The 19,483-nt window shown below is 44.4% G+C and overlaps 1 protein-coding gene across 2 annotated transcripts in view; it reads right to left on the bottom strand.

Annotated features, from left to right (window-relative positions):
- The window catches only part of Dst (dystonin), a 398,187-nt gene that overhangs the window by 336,664 nt on the left and 42,040 nt on the right, over positions 1 to 19,483 (bottom strand). For both annotated transcript variants that reach the window (XM_029481652.1, XM_021175158.2), the window contains exon 3: positions 3,966 to 4,166. In XM_029481652.1, the coding sequence (XP_029337512.1) occupies positions 3,966 to 4,166 (201 nt within the window). The remainder of the gene's footprint in view (positions 1 to 3,965; positions 4,167 to 19,483) is intronic.

Below are 19,483 nucleotides of genomic sequence, written 5' to 3'. Positions count from 1 at the left end.
TATATATATATATATATATTTTTTTTTTTTGGTTTTTCGATAAATATAGGTTTTAACGGATGTAATTGCTCTTGGTTTTTAGCTGTTGTTTTGTTTCTTCTGTGTATAGTCCTGGCTCTCCTTGAACTCACTCTGTAGACCAAGTTGGCCTCCAACTCACAGAGATCTGCCTGCCTCTGCTGCCTTAGTGCTGGGGTTAAAGGCACTGTGATCAAAGGCATGCGTCACCACCCGCCAGGCTGATTTATGCTATTTAAAACCCAAAGGTTTCATTTATACAGTACCTGCCACCTGTACAGGAAGGACCACGGAGACTCGGTGTGGTTAAAACATCCAGGGGGTAGATTAGAAACGTGAACATGCACAGTTTCTCCTATTTTTGTCTCAACCCTCTCAAGTTCAGAGGATCTGGGTTTGAATGTCAGCCCCTGCTTTCCACCAGACACACTAATCCTCCTCTGGACACTGAGCCTTGCCCCAGGTCTCTGAGGGTAATTAAAGGAGATGCAAACCAGAGAGAAGCACAGGAGGGAGGGAGCACAGCAGAGAGGAGCACGGAGGGGAGGGGGGGGGGAGCACAGCCCAGGAACTCGGAGGCAAATGTGGAGAGGTCTTCCCATTACAACAATGAAAGCTGCTAAAGTTTGAATCTGGAACGCCCTCCATGGTCTCCTACCCTGAAAGCATGGTGCCTTGTCTGTGGCACTGTCTGAAGGCTGTGAGGTGATGGAGGCAGAGCCTGGCTAGAGGACAGGCCTCACTGGGGACAGGTCTTTGAAGGTGCTGCCTGCCCTGGCTCCAGCCTGCACTCCTTCCTATCTGAGCTGCATCAGCACATTCCTATCATCAATAACCGGGAGGCTCTGCACCTCGCAGTAATAGAGAATCACCTTCTGACACCAGGAAACAAAATACAGCCTCCTCTCTCGTTTCTATTGGATACGGCAGTCGCAGCAGCTGAGAAAGCGACTAATGCAATATTTAAGAACTCTAGGATTCAGAAACACAAAAGTATTTTGTACTGTCCAAAGTATTAAAGCCCAAGGGAGGAGCTAGATCTGCCTTCCCTGCTCCAGTGTGGTTCGAGATTTCTAGATATGCCAGTGACAGGCCGTAAGACAGACAATCAATCTCAAGACACATTTACTGAGAGAAAACTAGGATAAATGGTTGTCTATCTACTCAGCTCTAGAGACAGCTAATTCCCTCAGGAGTGCCATAATAAGTGTATGTATTATTGATTAAGTTTCTGTTAGTGATCCCATCACACATCTTATAGGCATACTTGAGTATGAATTATGAATTCAGGATGAGTATGTTATAGCCTAAAGCCCTGAAGGCATACCACATGACATGCCACCATGATGCAAGCTGGCTAAAGTGGTTCAGTCATTGTTTTCCTTGCCTCCTCCTTCCATGCTAGGGAATCGAACCCACAGCCATTCAAGAATCAGGCGAGCACTTTACCACGGAGCTACAACAGCCTCAGCCACTGTCATATTCTCTAATTCTTCTCTGCAGTTACGCTGCTGGCCTTTCTTATTTGCAAGTCTTGTTTTGGAGTATAAAAAAATAAATAGGGCTGGAGAGATGGCTCAGTGATTAAGAGCACTGACTGCTCTTCCAGAGGTCCTGAGTTCAATTCCCAGCAATCACATGGTGGCTCACAGCCATCTGTAATGAGATCTGATGCCCTCTTCTGGTTTGTCTGAAGAGAGTAAAGGTTGTGTACTCATATACATAAAATAAATAAATAATTAAAAAAAAATAAAAATAGAAAACAAAAAAATAAATAAATAAACAAATAACAAACTGTGACTAGAAATGCCAGGAGTAGCTTGCAGAAGGCCATTCAAATAATCCTGGGTCTCTACGGCTGATGTCATCTCAGCCCATCTCCAAGCCACAGGGAGAGTTCTTCTTCCAGCAAGGTGTGACAGCACTGACTTTATGTGAGCAGAGGTGAGAAAAAGAACAGGTCTGGACCTGTGTTGAATGGACTGGCTACAGCAGGTACTGGTGACGGCAAACAACTAAACCCATCAAAGGGCATACACCATTCAGTCCACAGGCAACATCACATTAGCAGCAGCCTGACGATGTCAAAAGTTTGCCCAGAAATCATATGACACGAGGAGCCTCCTCCCTGCTGACTGACAATTTCCGGCCTCCCAGAAGACTCAATGGAGATGCAATCAGATGAGGGAGTATGCATCCCCAGCTCCGAAGCATACACACCATCCTCAGATTCCCTTCTGCGAGGAAGAGATGGCGGAGCTGAGGCCTGACACCTAGAGTACTGCAGTAGTCGCTGACCTGTCCCAGCCTGCACTGCTGTTCACGCTGGCTGCGTATGTTTAATCTTCCTAAGGTCACCATACTCACCCTGCCTTGCCTCTGTGAAGCACAGTGGGTGACATTTAAACCAGTGCTTGCGTGCAACTGTTTTGGTCCCAGTCAGCTTCCTGAATTTCTTTCCTACCTGTTTCTCTTATGCAAACCCCACGTAAATTACGTAAATTCGACAGCTCTCTATGCCCCTTCCTCTCCTCTCCCTGAACACATGTCCCTGCCTAGCACTGCCTGTTGTAAACATCAATCACAGGTCTTTGTCATTAAGCAGTTCTGTTGCAAACAATTCATTAGAAATAGGACCCTTCTGCTGGCCTAGTCACTAAACCTATTTCCACATGTGACCTGCCACCCAGTGACCCCAATGGAATGGCTTCTGTGTTTGCAGAGGGATTATCAAGTCACATCTTGACAGGTCCCTTAGGCTGTCAGCACAGGAAATGGCAATACGGGCTAAGCATAGCATGAGGATAAACCAGGTGAATAATGCTAAATTCTAATGCTAAAACAATGTAACATCATGGCAGTTCAGAAATAGCATTTTTAAAGCTTTCAAATAGCATTTTTCAAGGCCCAAATCCTTAATCACAGTATTGGTTAGAAAAATCCATATGCCAAAAGCCACCAAGACGAGGACACCAGAGCACTTAGAATAATGTGTTCAGAAAATGAGTGGCCCATCCCCAGCTGAGCTCCGGTGCCCCAGGGAAAGCCGTGCTGTGAACACATGACTAGTGTCTCAGTTGCTTTTATACAGCCATGACAAAAACCGTCAGGACCAAGACAACTTGTAAAAAAAAAAAACATCTAATTTGGGGCTCATGGCTCCAGAGGGTTAGAGTCTCTGACCATTGTAGGGAGCATAGCAGCAGGCAGGTGGCCATGACACTGAAATAGAAGCTGAGAGCTCACATCTTGAGATGACAACCACTAGACAGAGAAAGGGGGCTAAGTGGGAAGGGCTTAGGCTTTTGAAACCTTGAAGTGCATTCTGAGTGGGATACCTCTTCCAACAAGGCAGCACCTCCTATGCTCCCCAAACAGTTCTACCAATGGGGGAGGGGCAAGCAGTCAACTATGTGAGCCTCGTGGGGCCATTCTCACCAGCACAGTTAGGGGGACAGAGCCTTTTGCTTTCTTACAGCTGACAGGCCAGTTAGAAGCTCTTCCAGAGTGACCCCGAGCTGAGTCCCAGCCCTAGAGACTCCTGGGAGGGGATCAGCCACCATCACAGGTTCCAGCTCAAGCCTGTCTTGGATGCTTTCCCTCTCTTGATACTGACTCTATTGTTGCTGTGATGTCTTAGCACACCTCAACCTGCCAGCCTGTTAACTCTAGCGCTCCCATCCTCATTCTAGACCACAGCTTCAAGGGCGCTAGGAATTCCCTAGGTTTTAGATCAGTCTGAGTGACACTGGCCTGCTCCTGCCTCTGGCAAGGACCTCCCCAACACCTTCTTGGAAAGCACAACCCCCCTTCCTTTATGTGAACACGCAGTCACTTTGTGGGGGAACAACAGGATGGCTCAACTATTTATCCAAACTTATTTAAGAGAATAATTTCACCATTTGACTGTTATTCAACACTTGTACAAAAGACAGCTCTCTACTTACAGGCCTTCTGGTGGAAGCACCTTGAACAGAGTGATAGAATTCTGGCTGCACCCGGCTGTTTTTCTTGATCCTTCGCTTCCTCCCCGATGACTCTTGTTCACTCTGATGATGGACTTCCACCACAGGCTTCACTTCTTCAAGCCGGGCAGCTGCGGCCGCTGCAACTCGCCTCCTGATGTGCCGGGGGCTTGCTCGGAACCCCTGTGGCAGGAAACACACACAGGAATTCAGATTTCCACATTTTTGTATAAATATTTCCTGGAGTTAGTTAAACTGAGTGCTCCCCAAGTCCCCCCTACTCAATGAAATCATCTACATTCCCATTTGTGAGTCTAAATGGTTCAACACGCGTGAAAATATTTTCCACAGGGCTCAGGGCACTTCTACATTAGAAAATGACCTTGAGATCAAATAGGTTGATGGAGGAATGAAAAAGGAAAGAGGACTCTGCTCTTCTTCTGCATTGTTCAGATGAGTTGTGAATACACCTGCCTAAACTCGATACAGAGGATAGGGTGGGACATAGAACACGAGACCAGGCGGATGGTTAGTTTTAAATGCCAAGAGCACAATCTAAAAATCACCTGGGAATTGAGTCTTAATGAGGAGCTGTCTAGATCAGGTCTGTGGGCATGTATTGAGGTGTAATAGAGGTGGGAAGATTTGCCCATAGTGGGCAGCACCATTCCTTATGTCTGAATCCTGGAGTCTATAAAAGAGGAAAGAGATGGCGCACAAGAAACCACATGTGCATTCCTTCTCTCTCTGCTCCTGGCTGTGGGTGTAACTTGATTGCTCAAGTTAGTATCTTGACATTCTTACAACACTGGACCATGACCTGGAATTGTAAACCAAATAAGACCTGACTCCCTTAAACTTACTTCTGTTTATGTCCTTAATTTACTACATCAACAGAGATGATGGATGAAGAACCCCTCTGCATTCCTGAGAGCAGAATCTCTTGGGAGGGTCCATAGGGATGCAGAGCATCATTACATCATAACAAAGGGAAGATGCAGAGCTAAAGCAGAGGTAGCCTGGTCAAGGATATGAGCGTGGGAGTGATGTACCTGTGTCCACATGCTGAGTCATGGATAAAGCCACACAGTTATTAAACATCTGTGACTTCTGCTACTCCACGGAATGTTCACATTCTATACATAAGACTTTTAGCTTCTAAACAAAGGGTATATGTAAAATGCCGAGTAGCATATCTAGAAAAAAAGCAGGTGCTTGATAAAGCAGTCACGTGTTCTTTCTCTCTTGAGGTAGGGTAAGCATAGCTCTTCAGACAAAGAAACAAGTTCAAATAAGTCATAGTGTGAAAAGAATTTCAAAAGTTATCAGAGATGGTCTCAGTCCTCTTGTGGCAGAGAACAAAAAGCAGTTTAGCAGAGAACAAAAGGAGTAATTCACACTGAGTTCACAAACACACAAGCACCACTCTCAGTGGTAGCCAGTCTCACAGAAAGGATTGAATGGAGCTGAGAATACTCTATATTTGGCTCAGTTTAGTGGGCGGCAGGCTCTTGAAGACCGAATAGTAGTTATGTTCCAGGCAAGGGACAGGACTTAGGAATGAATGAATATGTAAAACGGCAGGCACATGTATGAAGTATTTACAAGCACAGTGATGCTATTCTATGACACGCCAGCAGGAGAGTGTAAGTCAGGCATGGATGGAAATGAAAGGGGTTCAGTAAGCAACAGATACTCTGGGGGGCGTGGGGGCTATGTGTTTGTGCCTTGTCTGGATTTTAGAAGAGACATAAAAGACTAAAAGACTGAGGTGAGACTAACACAGCCAGCAAAGCAGCACATTCTAAAGAAGATCTGACTGTGGATGCGCCCAGCTCAGAAAGAGTGTGTGCAGGGACTTCTCGCTGAAGAGCCAGGAGGTGAGCTGGCATGTGACTGTGGAGACCCTGAACATGAACTGGAGGATGTGAAACAGAGAAGCGGACACAGAGGAGGGCCTACGTGCCACGGACAACAGAGATGAACAAGGAGGAAATGCAAGCAGATTGTCAAAACGGACATCACTCTCTGGATCAGCTCTTCTCACATCAGCCTGCTCTCACCCCACCCCTGTGTGAGAGTTCAGCTGGCCCTCTTCTTCTCAAAATAGATCCAGAAGATCTCTTCGGCCCCCATACAGCCCAGCGGGTATTACAGCAGCTGCTGGGAGGCGGATTTAGGGACAGGGAGCTGGGGTCAACTGAAAACCATGTTTAAAGCAGAAATTGGATCACTCAAAGGAACTGGTAACCATGGACTAGCCTGGAGTCCAGTGTACACTCCTCTCGTCATCTGAACTAGACTTGCTAAGGATAGTTTCTGAGAATCTCAAGGACCACAATTTATTCTAACCACTAGGTGGCACTAACGATCATTGCTAACTTCTCTAGTAACGGAGTGAATCTAAGGTTTATTTGATAGAAATGGAGATTTCTCTTCTTATGAATAATAAGCAGCTGCCTTTTGCTGGGTTCCTGTCATTGCTAACAGTTCTCAGTAATCTACAAATCCTAGAAACACTCAGGAGGTGAACGTGGCCCAAAACTCTCTTAAAGTCACACACACACACACTAGATTAGACCACAATTCTGCAGTCAGTCTGGAGAACAACAATCCGTCCACTCCACATCTTCTAGAATAATCAAGACTGCCCAAGAAGACACTCAATGAAGAATATGGGTTTGGTTTGCGATTTGTTGTTTAAATTATATTTGTGTGTGTGTGTTCCTGCATGTGTATTCTTATGTGCATGTGTATCTGTATGTATGTGCATAAGTGTGTCTATGTGTGTGTACGTGTAGGTTGTGTGTGTGGTGTGTATGTATGTGTGCATGTGTGTCTCTGTGTGGATGTATACAAGAGTATCCATGTGTGTGTGTGGACATGTATATCTGTATGCACATGCACAAGTGTGTCTATGTATGTGTGTTTGTATAGGGTGTGTGTGTATGGTGTTTATATATGTGCATGTGTGTCTATAAGTACATGTGTTTCTGTATGTACGCGCACAAGTATGTCTGTATGTGTGTATGGGGTGTGTGTGTGGTGTGGTGTATATGTGTGTGTGTGCATGTGTGTCTCTGTGTGTATATGTACAAGTGTATCTGTGTGTGCATGTGGTGTGTGTGGGTGTGAGTGTGTATCCACACCATGGTGCACCTATAGACATCAGAGAACAACTGCAGAAGCCAGCTCTCTTTCCACCATATGGGTCCAGGATTGATCTCCAGCTGTCAGATTTGGTGACAAACACCTTTATCTCCTGTGCCATCTTGCTAGCTCGTAGAATTGCTTATTCTCTGAGTAGCAAAAGTAGAAATGCATAGGTTTTTGTTTGTTCTTTTGGTTTTTATGCAGATTTCTGTAAATTCTACTCTAAATATAATTGCTTTATTTTACAATCAAATTTTCTAAGCATCAGAGCAGAGCACACATATTTTAGCCCATCTGGATCCACGACCTCTGTTATTTCCTAGTTGTGTGCTCTTGGTTAGACACAACTATTTCCTTATCTGTAAAATGAGCATAAAAACTAATTACTCCACAGGTTTGCAGAGGAGAATAACGGTTTCAAGTAAGCAAAGCCTAAATGCCTGGTACACGGCAGGGCCGAAGTGTCTGTTATGATTACTATGTATTACTGTATAAATAAAATATATTCTCGAATATACCCAGGTGTGAAAGGAAGACAAGTCACATTTCTTGCTGAAGATATGAGAGGCCTGCTCCCTGGGTGAGAGTTCCTGGCCCTGGAGATTCCCAGGCATGCAATCTGCAGTGAGTCTGACCACTGTGCTCACCTGCCAGTCCTATTACTCCGCATTGATTGGATCATGGCTGTGGATTTCCTGTGTCCATTATAATGCATTGATATTACTGTATCGCTTACTTCCTGACTCCCAGGCCAGCAAATTTCAGGCAGTTCAGAGCTGTGATGGCCAATAATATGAAGATGAAACCATCACGGTTTCCCTGAGTCACTGTGCAGGTTCAAGATACTCCTCCTACACACCATAAACCATGACCTGACAAAAGGAAATTTTATTTTGAGACAGTAGGTGGTGCTACGAGCTCTTTTTGGTGTTAGGACTCAGGAGATAACATAGTCCTTTTCTCGCTGTCCATTTGACCTTGCTACCTCGCGGTAGGCAGGGTTAGGGGATTGGAAGTGGTGTTGGGTCCCCAAGAGGATGCCTGTAACTCTCACACCCTGGCATTTCATCAAAAGAGCAGCTGGGGCCTTAACCTGGCCACAAAGCTAGAGGAAGAACTTGTGATCATCAATACAATTAGCTGTCCCTTCCTGACCCCAAACTTACAAAAAGGCACACAGCTAAAGGAAGACAGGAGGTACAACTCCACCACAGGCTAACACAATCAGAAGGTATAACGCCCCATCAGAGGTAGGAGTGGCCAAATCGGAGTCGACACACACACACACGTGCAAACACACACACACACTTGGACATTTTGTTTTAAGAGAAAGAACATGACGTTGTGTGGGTAGGGAGGTGAGGGATGAGCTGGAGGGATTGGGGGAGGGGAAGGAATAGGATCAAAATATATTTGTATGAAACATTAAATAAAAACAACTGTGATTGGCTCACTCCAACCTCACACACCCATCGTGGGTTTGAGGGAGGTCACAGAACATCCTCTCACTGGACAGTACAGAGAGGACTGTACTAGAATACAGCTAGTTACTTCTTCCTCAGCTGGTGTGAGGACAGGAGTGTAATTTACACAAGTCACGCTGGTTGTCCTGGGCAGACTCCATGACCACTTCAATAAAGACCTCCACGAGAGGCTGGGTCTTGGTTTTTCTGGTTCACCTACCTTCCCTCCCTGCCCTGTGTCCTACTCTTTCCTGGGCTCCAGTTTTATCAGTTTTATTAAATATTTCCTTCACCGTTGTACTCATGCCTGGTTCTCTAGGAAAGGTGTTTGGGGAAGGCTCCCTACCCTTCGGCCACCTCACTCAAGCAAGGCGGTGATTTCCTGTTCTCTGCTAACAACACCTGTGTCGAGGGTTTTTCTCAACTTGACACAAACCTAGACGTATGTGGGAAAAGGGGGTCTCAGTGGAGGAAGTGTCTCAATTACACGGATCTGTGGATGTGTGAGGGGAAGCCTCTTGATTGCTAATTGATAAGTTACGGCATATCCCTGGGCAGGTAGTCTGGGCTGGTTGAGAGCAAGCTGAGGGGCCATTGGGATTGGCTGGTTTCTTGGGTGGCCAGGGCAGTGCTGGTTCAGCGTGTGACAACCCATAGCTTGGGCGGAGAGGGGGCTCAGTTTCTGGATGCCTACAGGGAGGAGCTCTTTGACAAGGCTAACAAACACCACTTTTTGCACAGCCTGACCTTGCTAGGGGTACCCTACTGCAGAAAACCCGGCTGGGCAGGGTTGATGCTAGCTTCTGGAACTACCTTATCATGTACCAGCTTTTCCTACCAGGCTCCGAGTGGAGACATTAGCAGCCAGACTCTGGCCTGTTGTAGCCTGCTAATCTTGGGCTGACTTACCTTGACTTTTTGAGGTCTCTTGTTTAAGTACCCACTCCTGGTCTTTCTAGATAACTGGGCACAGGGGGAAGGAGGAAATGTTGAAGCAGAAAAGAAATTAAAAGAAAAACACACCTTTTTTTAAAAAAGCAAGCTGAGCATGCCAGAACAAGCAAGCCAGAAGGCCCCCTCTGCCCCTCCACTTCAGTTCTTACCCTAGCTCTCCAGCTTTGGCTTCCCCTCTGCAGCCTATAAGCCAACTTCCCACAAGTTGCTCTGGGCCAGTGTTTTGTCAAAGCAAATTAGAACAACACCAACCCCTTTAAATAGGCGGTGGACATTTAGAAGCCTCACTATAGGGGACTTTGCCATCTTTAAGGCCAGTCCAGTGTTTTGGTACTTTCTGGGTAACGGCTTCTCATGACAGTCTTCAGTGTGTTTGTGGGGTGGGGAAGGTGTTCTGGGAAAAAGACTGAACTTGAGATAAGCCCTCTTAGACTTTAATTAAGTACATAATAGAGTACTGTTAAATTCAGATGTGATGTTGGGCAGGAGGTCTCTACTCCCTATGTGCAGCTCCTTTGGGCTCAATTAGAAATTACTTCATTCTTTGAATCTGTGGATTTGAATCTTTCAGGTTCTTCACGAGCAAACGGAAGGTGCAGTGCTTATCTTCCTGTGACTACAATACTACAGTTAGCATCAGGTCCCCAACACTCACCCATGTCAGATACGCCCTGTGGATGTCTTCCTTTTAAGCGGATGATAATCACTACATGCCATATTTTCTTCACTCATTCATGAGGTGATTGGCATTAGTCTATTGGCATATCAGCCATTTTAAGAGATGTGCAATAAATATGGGTGTACATATGTCTCTTGAAGAGTTCAACTCAGTTCTCTTGTATCCAAGAGAATTACCAGAAGTAGGGTCCTGGGACCACATGATTCTATTAGCATTGTTTGAGAAACCTCTGTTCTATACTGTGTGTCACAGTTACTATACTGCTTCCCACACCCCAAACAGTACAGAAGGGCTACAATTTCTCTACATCCAGACAACACCTCTTAAAACGGTGATGATGATGATGATTGTGTGTGTGTGTGTGTGTGTGTTATTTGTGCATGTGACTGTAGTGACTCTGAAGGCCAGAAAAGCACATCATATCCCATGTCATAGACATTACAGGTGATTGTGAGCCACCTGCTTTGGGTGCCTGGAACCTATGCAGGTCCTCTGCAAGAGCGGTACAAGCTCTTAACCTACAAGCCATCCCACAAGCTCCTGACGTGTTTTTGTGATAACTCACTGTGATGTCTTGATGATTAGCGGTATCTCAATACATAATTCCGTGAAGATGCTCCACAGTACCTTCAGCTGGCCTGTTACTAATCTGACACAGCTCAGAGGTTGGCCCAATGAATTAAAGTGCCTTCGTGCAGTCTTGGAATATTCAACAGGGGCACATAAAGACTGAAAGGAATTAGGAGGGACTCAGTAGTTCCAGTATCTCAAGACCTACTGAGGGCTGCCTAGCTCTCATCTGTTTTAAGCAGTAGACGTGACTGTAGATCCTACCATATACCTATAGTTGCTTTTGGTTCAAGTCAGGGATGTTAATCCGTAAACAAGAACCTTGAGTGTGGGTCTGTGGGAGGCTTTTATTAGTTTAACTGAGGTGGGAATCCCTGCCCACTGCAAGGGACACCATCTTTGGGCAGGGGATTCTGGGTTGAGTATAGAGAAGACAAGCTGAGTGCTAGCACACATGTGATAACTCATTGCTCTCTGCTCTGAATTGTGGACATCATGTGACTAAGTGCTTCCAGCTCTGGTCACCTCCACTTCTCACAGCGATGAACTGTAACCTGCAACTGTGAGACAAATAAACCCTGTCTTTCTTAAGCTTCTTCAGCAAAAGGAACTGAAACTACAGACCTGCAGCAAAGCCCCTCCTTTGAGAGTTTGGTGGAGAAATATTGGGGCCCAGGAGTCTGTATTTTTAACAAGTTACCAGCAGATTCTAATCCTGTCACTCTGAAGATCACGCTTGCAGTAACAACACGGGACTAAGAGCGGCTGTGCAGCCCTTACTGGCTGACACATCAGCACAGAGACTGTAAGTGGAGAGAGAACCCACAGCAGCCACTGGTCCAGTCCAGATGGGGCCTGCCTGTGGCCTCTCCAGACTCCAGTGTGGCTGTGCATTTATAGTTGCAAGAAACCCAACTCTGTGCATCCAGAACACAGCCCAGCTTGTTCTCTTAGTTCTACCAAATTACTCACACAAATACAGTGTGTATCTGATTCTGCGCCCAAAGTCACCTGAGACCACAAGCACAGACTACACTGCTGAAGAAGTAAAACTCAAAATACCAAAAGGAGACTTGGCGTTGGAATTACTTGACATATGACTGACATCTTCTTCTCTAGAGACACTAAGTGCTTTGAACTTATAGACGCAAGATGAGCTATAGTGGACATTAGTGTGCGTGCAGAAAACCACCCCACTCCTCTGCTGGCTGACATCTGCAGTCCAGAATGTTGTGCAAAATCTATCATTTTTCCAGTCATTATCGGGTAACTAAAAATTCTCTGTTGCTATTTACGAAGATGGCCTCCTCATCACAACGAGGTCACCTCCCTCTTCAGTTTCCCAAAAGAGCCATAATAAACGCTCAGACGGCTTTTGTGCCAACAAACTCTAAATCAGACTGTTCGCAGTCCGACCACTTCTGCTGAGACTACTTTTAAACCAACAGATCTGCCTGTCTCTGCCTTCTGGAATTATCACACATGATCTGGCACCAGCTTTACTGAAGGCTTCAGGGACAGAAGCCAAGTTTCCTCAGTGGTCTCTTTAAAGCTGTTCTCAGCGAGCTGTGAGACAATTTCCTAATCTCTTACTGTGACCTACCCAATACTTCAGCTACTGACCATGTGTGGCTATTTTCTTCATTCAGACTTTATTTAACTTTGATTTTTAATTATTTTTTCAGAATGTTACACATGAATGATATGTTTACATCATTTCCCAGTTCTTCCTGTGTCCCCCCTCAAATTTATGACCTCTTCAGTCACTGTTACACATATGTGTACATATGTGTACATATGTGTGTATAAATACAAACAACTGAATCCACTAGTGTTTATCATACATGTATCTGTTTAGGGGCGGCCACTTGGGAATACTTAACTTATCTGGTCTCTTCCCTGGAGAAGACCGATTCTCTCTCAGGAGGCAATGATCACCTGTATCTCTTGTCTAAGGGTGGGACCATGTGGAATGTCGCCCATCTACACTGATGTGTCAGCTAGTGTGGCCACTAGTCTGGTTTTGTTCAAATAACCATATTCTTGTGAATTCATGGGCATAGCTTCCTTGCCATAGATAGAAAACATTCTCTCTGTATCAACAGATGCCCTGGGGGCTCTGGGTCTTCTTATCTTTCTTCCAGGTACTCCTTGCTGTTCCCTGAGCCTCAGGTGCTTCGGTCATGCTGTAGATACCTGTACTGGGGCTGGGCGTTGTGCAGTTAGCTGTTTTCTACATCAGTTGTGAATTTCTGTAATGGTCGCTTCTGCTTTAAAAAGTAGCTTTCTTGATGAGGGGTGAGAGATACACTTATCTATGGGTATAAGGAAAAGCGTTAGGAATGTTGTTAAAGATTTTATGTGTTTAGGGGAATGGCTGAACAAAGGTTTCTCTCTAAGGTCCATGACCTCAGCACCTATGGGTGGTGAGCTCGGTTTAGAGGGCCAGGCACAAATTCCCTCCTATTGAGAGTGCTGTCCAAATGGACAGCTGTTGGTTGCTCCCAAGGCAGGACTGCCGCTACTATACTTCTGGAGCTGCCTTGCCAGGCTGGCTGTCCCTGTGGCGCTCAGGCTTTACAGCTGCTGGGCGTATTGATCACTTTTCTCCTTGGCAACTTGCAAAGCACTTTCCAGGACCGTAAGAGCTAGTCCTCGAAGAAGAGGTTTTCAGGTCACTTCCAACTCAGTTCCTCCAAGGCTGTGTCTGATGTGTGTGGTGCCTTCAGCAACAGTCTGGCCTTCGAGTTCTAGAAGGCACCAACGAGCAAGGGGAGTAGCCTATAATATTATAGGGAGTCTCCCAGACTCCCCTGTTCAGTAAGTCAAAGGGAAGTTTCCTATGCCTGGCACTAGAGCAAGTTCAATAGTTTCTGGTTCTAAGGGAAAAAGCATTGTCACCTCAAGTGATGAATTCCATTCATTCATTCATTTCATACATTCATTTGATTCATTCATTCCATTCATTCATTCACACACATTATATATGTGTATTTATATATATATATTGTATATATGTATATTTTTATATATTTTTATTACGTATTTTCCTCAATTACATTTCCAATGCTATCCCAAAAGTCCCCCATACCCTCCCTATATATGTATTCTTAAGTAAACACAAAATGTACATGTCCACATGGCTTTTTCTTTTTCTTTTTTCTTAGATATTTTCTTTATTTATATTTCAAATGTTATCCACTTTCCTGGTTTTCCTCCCTCCTGGAAACCTCCTATCCCATCCCTCCCTCCCCCTGCTTCTATGAGAATGTTCCAGCACCCACCCACCCACCCACTCCTACCTCCCCTTCCTTGATTCCCCTACACTGGGGCATCTATGGAGCCTTCAAAGGACAAAGAACCTCTCCTCCCATTGATGCCTGACAAGGCCATCCTCTGCTACATATACAGCTGGAGCTACGTGTACTCCTTGGTTAATGGCTTAGTCCCTGAAAGCTCTGGGGGAAGGGGGTGTCTGGTTAGTTGATATTGTTGTTCTTCCTCTGGGGTTGTTGTTCTTCCAAACCCCTTCAGCTCCTTCAGTCCTTTCTCTAACCCCTCTATTAGGGACCCTGCGCTCAGTCCAATGGTTGGCTGCAACCATCCGTCTCTGTATTTGTAAGGCTCTGGCAGGGCCTCTCAGGAGACAGCCATATCAGGCTCCTTTCAGCATGCACTTCTTGGCATCCACAATAGTGTTTGGGTTTGGTAACTGTATATGGGATGAATCCTCAGGTAGGACAGTCTCTGGCTGGCCTTTCCTTCCATCTCTGCTCTACACTTTATCTCCATATTTGCTCCTGTGAGTATTTTGTTCTGCTTCTAAGAAGGTCCGAAGCACCCACACTTTGGTCTTCTTCTTGAGCTTCATGTGGTCTGTGAATTATATCTTGGGTATTTGGAGCTTTTGGGCTAATATCCGCCTATCAGTGGGTGCATACCATGTGTGTTCTTTTGCAATTAGGTTACCTCACTCAGGATGATATTTTCTAGTTCTATCAATCTGCCTAAGAATGTCATGAATTTGTCGTTTTTAATAGCTGAGTAGTACTTCACTGTGTAAAGGAAATGCAAATCAAAAATACCGTATTTTCTGTATCCACTCCTCTGTTGAAGGATATCTGGGTTCTTAATATAAATAAGGCTGCTATGAACATAGTGGAGCCCTTATTACATGTTGGAGCATCTTCTGGGTATATGCCCAAGAAAGGTATATCTGGGTCCTCAATTAACACTATGTCCATTTTCTAAGGAACCACCAAACTGATTTCCAGAGTGGTTGTACCAGCTTGAATCCCACCAGCAATGGAGGAGTGTTCCTCTTTCTCCACATCCTCACCAGTATCTGCTGTCACCTGAGTTTTTGATCTTAGCCATTCTGACTGGTGTGAGGTGGAATTTCAGGATTGTTTTGATTTGCATTTCCCTGATGACTAAGGATGCTGCACATTTCTTTAGGTGCTTCCATATTCGGCCACTCATATTCCTCAGTTGAGAATTCTTTGTTTAGCTCTGTACCCAATTTTTTTAATAGGGTTATTTGATTCTCGGGAGTCTAATTTCTTGAGTTCTTTGTATATATTGGATATTAGCCCTCTATCAGATGTAGGGCTGGTAAAGAACTTTTCCCAATCTGTTGGTTGCCTTTTTATCCTATTGACAGTGTCCTTTGCCTTACAGAAGCTTTGCAATCTTATGAGGACCCATTTGTCGATTCTTGATCTTACAGCATATGCCATTGGAGTTCTGTTCAGGAATTTTCCCCCTGTACCCATGTGTTCAAGGCTCTTCCCCACTTTCTCCTCTATAAGCAACTCTTATAAGGACAACATTTAATTGGGGCTGGCTTACAGGTTCAAAGGTTCAGTCCATTATCATCAAGGTGAGAACATGGCAGCTTCCAGGCAGGCATGGTGCAGGAGGAGCTGAGAGTTCTATAACTTCATCTGAAGGCTGCTAATGGAAGACTGACTTCTAGGCAGCCAGGATGAGGGTCTTAAGCCACACTCAGAGTGACACACCTACTCCAACAAAGCCACACCACCTAATAGTGTCACTCCCTGGGTCAAGTATATTCAAACCATCACACCCTCTTTACCTCTTCAGATTATTTTAAGTTTGAAATCTATTTTGCCAGATATCCCAATAGTGAGAGCCACCTGCTCCTTGGTTCCACTTCCATGGGAGACTTTTCTTCATTCTTTCCCTCTAAGGTAGCACCTGTCTTTGAAAATGAGATTCTTTTACAGAGCAAAAAGGTAGATTTCATTTCTTTTTTGTTTTGTTTCTGTTTTGTATTTTTTAACCAATCAGATTTATGTATCAATAAAATCACATTACAAGATGCCAATACAATAATTTCTGAATCAATTGATAATGATAGAAGCTTTATCCTAATTATTCTAACCTTATGATATCATAACTACCTGTGGCTGGTTAAAACCATGCTGGTTCATGTCTGCCTCTATTTTTACCTCTCTTCCCTCTGAGATGTCTTTGTAGCTCTTAGCGCCGCCTCCCTTTTCCCTGTCCAATCACAGGCCTCCTGCTGCCCTAATGTAATTGGACAGGGAAACTCCTGCAGCATATCACCCTTTCTGTTTAATTAAATTTAAAAAAAAAATTCTCTCAAAATATAAATTGAACACAACTATTACCATTTTGTAATTCAAAAAAAAGTACAATTACAATAAAATAGAACCTCTGTCATCTATCCTTTTTTCTTTTTTAATTAGATATTTTCTTTATTTACATTTCAAATGTATCCTCTTTACTCATTTCCCCTCCAAAAACCCCCCTTATAGCCCCCCACCCCGTTCATTGTACTAACTTGCGTCTTTTGATTAGAGAGTTGGAGTCGTTCATATTTAAAGCTATTGAGAAATCCATTGTTGCTGTTTTATTGTTTTCTCTTATTTAAAGGGTTGTTCGGTTTCTGTTGAGCGGTTCTGTTGTTTGTTTTCTTTATGTAACCACTTGAATATGCTAATCCTCTCTTCAGTCAATGCATTACTTCCGGTATTCTCGGTGGGACTGGTTGAGTGGACATGGGTTCTTCTGTGAGATATCATGGAAAGTTTCTGTTTCTCCTTCAACAATGAAAGATGGTTTTGCTGGGCACAGTAGTCTAGACTGGCATCCATTGTTACAGGTCTTCTGGCTTTTAAAGTTGCCATTGACAAATCAGCTATTATACCCATGGTTTCGTTCGAGTGAAGCTTTCAATACCCTCTCTTTTCTATAGATAGTATTTTCGCTCTAATATACTTGGAGAGCTTCTTTTTTGGTCCTGTATTCTGTGTCTCTTGTATCCTTGTGGGTATTTCTTCCTTGAATTTGGGGATGATTTCTTTTATGATCTTGTTGAAGATCAAGTCTAATTCAGTGACCTGGGTTCTTCTCCTTCATCTATGCTTACAATTTGAAGATCTGGTCTTTCTATGGTATCCCAAAATCCTACGTGTTTCCTGTGTGTGTGAGAGATTCCCATATTCTTTGTTTAAATAGTCCAATCCCTCTACTTTATCCTCAAGTCCTGAAATCTAGCTTTTCTTTGAGCTACTCTATATACAAGCTTTTGTACTAGTTATGTTCTTGCTGTGGTGACCAGGGCAGCTTACAGAAGGAACCATCTATTTGGGCATATGGTTCTAGATGGGTAAGAATCCATGGTGGCAGAAAGACCACAGCAACAAGAAGCAGGTGTGGCAGCCGAACAGGAAGCCGATCCTGCACATTTTGAAGCAGAAGCATGAATCAGAGGGAACCAACTGGAAGTGGTGTGGGATCTCTCAGCTCTCAGAGCCTAACTCCAGTGACACGCTTTCTCCAACCAGCCCATGCCTCCTAAATGTCCTCATGAAGCTCCATCTGGGAACCAAGTGTTCACCATCTGAGCCTGTGGAGGACATTCTCATGTAACTCACTATGCTTCCCCTCAGTGTTTTAACTGACCTATTAAGGTTTTTCAACTCCACCTTCATGCCAACTTCAGTTATCTTCATAATTCTATCTCTTTTATTTAATCCACTTTCAAATCCCAACTTGCCTTCATCATTCATTCAGCTGTGGATTTGTCTTGGACATTACTGAGACTTTTTTGCTATCCCCTTAAGTTCATTGAGCTGTTTGTGCCTTCTTTAACTCCTTTGGTGAAGTTTATGATTGTTCTTTTAAAATTTGTGTCCTGAGGAGCTAGAGAAAGCACCCAAGGAGCTGAAGAGGTCTGCAACCCTATAGGTGGAACAACAATATGAACTAACCAGTACCCCCAGAGGTCATATCTCTAGCTGCATATGTAGCAGAAGATGGCCTAGTCGGCCCCTAGGTCTTGCAAACTTTATATGCCCCAGTACAGGGGAACGCCAGGGCCAAGAAGTGGGAGTGAGTGGGTAGGGGAGCAGGGCAGGGGGAGGGTATAGGGGAATTTTGGGATAGCATTTGAAATGTAAATAAAGAAAATATCTAAGAAAAAAAAAAGAAAGTGAAAAAAATTTGTGTCCTAGGGTTCATAAGTAATTTATCAGAGAACCCTTTAATAGGATTAGCAGGTTGTGGTGGCACACTTTCATGGCATTTGGCATTTATGTTTTTATTATATGACCTTGGCATGATAACTTCTTTCCTTGGCTGTATGTCTGATGTGGGATTCTAAGCTGCCTCGGGCTCCATCAGTGCAAGAGCTATGTGACCAGAGCAGGATTTTGTTGAGTATGAAGATGGTATAGGCAGTTTTAGTTCTGGGGACTCACTAAGAATGCTGGTACTTAAGCAAAGCCAGTGCTTTAATTGTGCATCCATAGTCAGGCCTGGGAATGGAAGAACAGAAGGTTAAGGGGAGGCTTGCTTCTGGGCAGACTCACCCAGGAGCTAGCCCTACAAGTCTCATTTACATATTAACTAATTTATATTTAACTTCATGTTCATCAGTCTTCTCCCATCTGTGACTCTCCACATTGCTAATTTATGGGGGTGTGGGGGGAAACCTGGATATGGATGGATGGTTTACAGGACTGTAAATGATACACATCATTTCTCACATTTACTCAGTAGGGCCGTTACACAGCCATCACCTAAACTTACAAGAAAAGAAAAAGAAAAAAAAAAACTGAGGCTATACAAGTGTGGTGGTTTGAATATGCTTGGCCCACAGGGAGTGGTACTATTAGGAGGTGTGGCCTTGTTGGAGGAAGTGTGTCACTGTGGGGTGGGCTTTGGAGGTCTCCTACTATGCTCAGGCTCCACCCCTTGCAGAAGAGAACTTCCTCCTAGCTGCTTGAGGATGCCAGTCGCTCCTGGTTGCCTTTAAATCGAGATGTAGAACTCTCAGCAACTTTTCCAGCACCATGCCTACCTGGACACTGCCATGCTTCCTGCCACGATTATAATAGACTGAACGGCTGAATCTGTAAGCCAGCCCCAATTAAATGTTTGCCTTTATAAGACTTGCCTTGGTCACGGTGCTTGTTTGCAGCAATGGAAACCCTAACTGAGACATACATGGAGAAAGATGTAACAGGTGTGATGGAGAAGCAGAGGACTACTGAGCTCTGAGATGAATCCCATGGAGGAGTCCAGCTCCCCTCCCCAGCAATGAGGGCCTTCTGACCACAACTTTCAAATAAAAATAAGAGAAAACACATTGCACTTGCACGACTCATCACACAGCCAAATGCAATCTG

The sequence above is a fragment of the Mus caroli genome, chromosome 1, assembly GCF_900094665.2.
Source record: "Mus caroli chromosome 1, CAROLI_EIJ_v1.1, whole genome shotgun sequence".
Lineage (NCBI taxonomy): Eukaryota > Metazoa > Chordata > Mammalia > Rodentia > Muridae > Mus > Mus caroli.
This window is presented reverse-complemented; position numbering and strand designations above follow the sequence as displayed.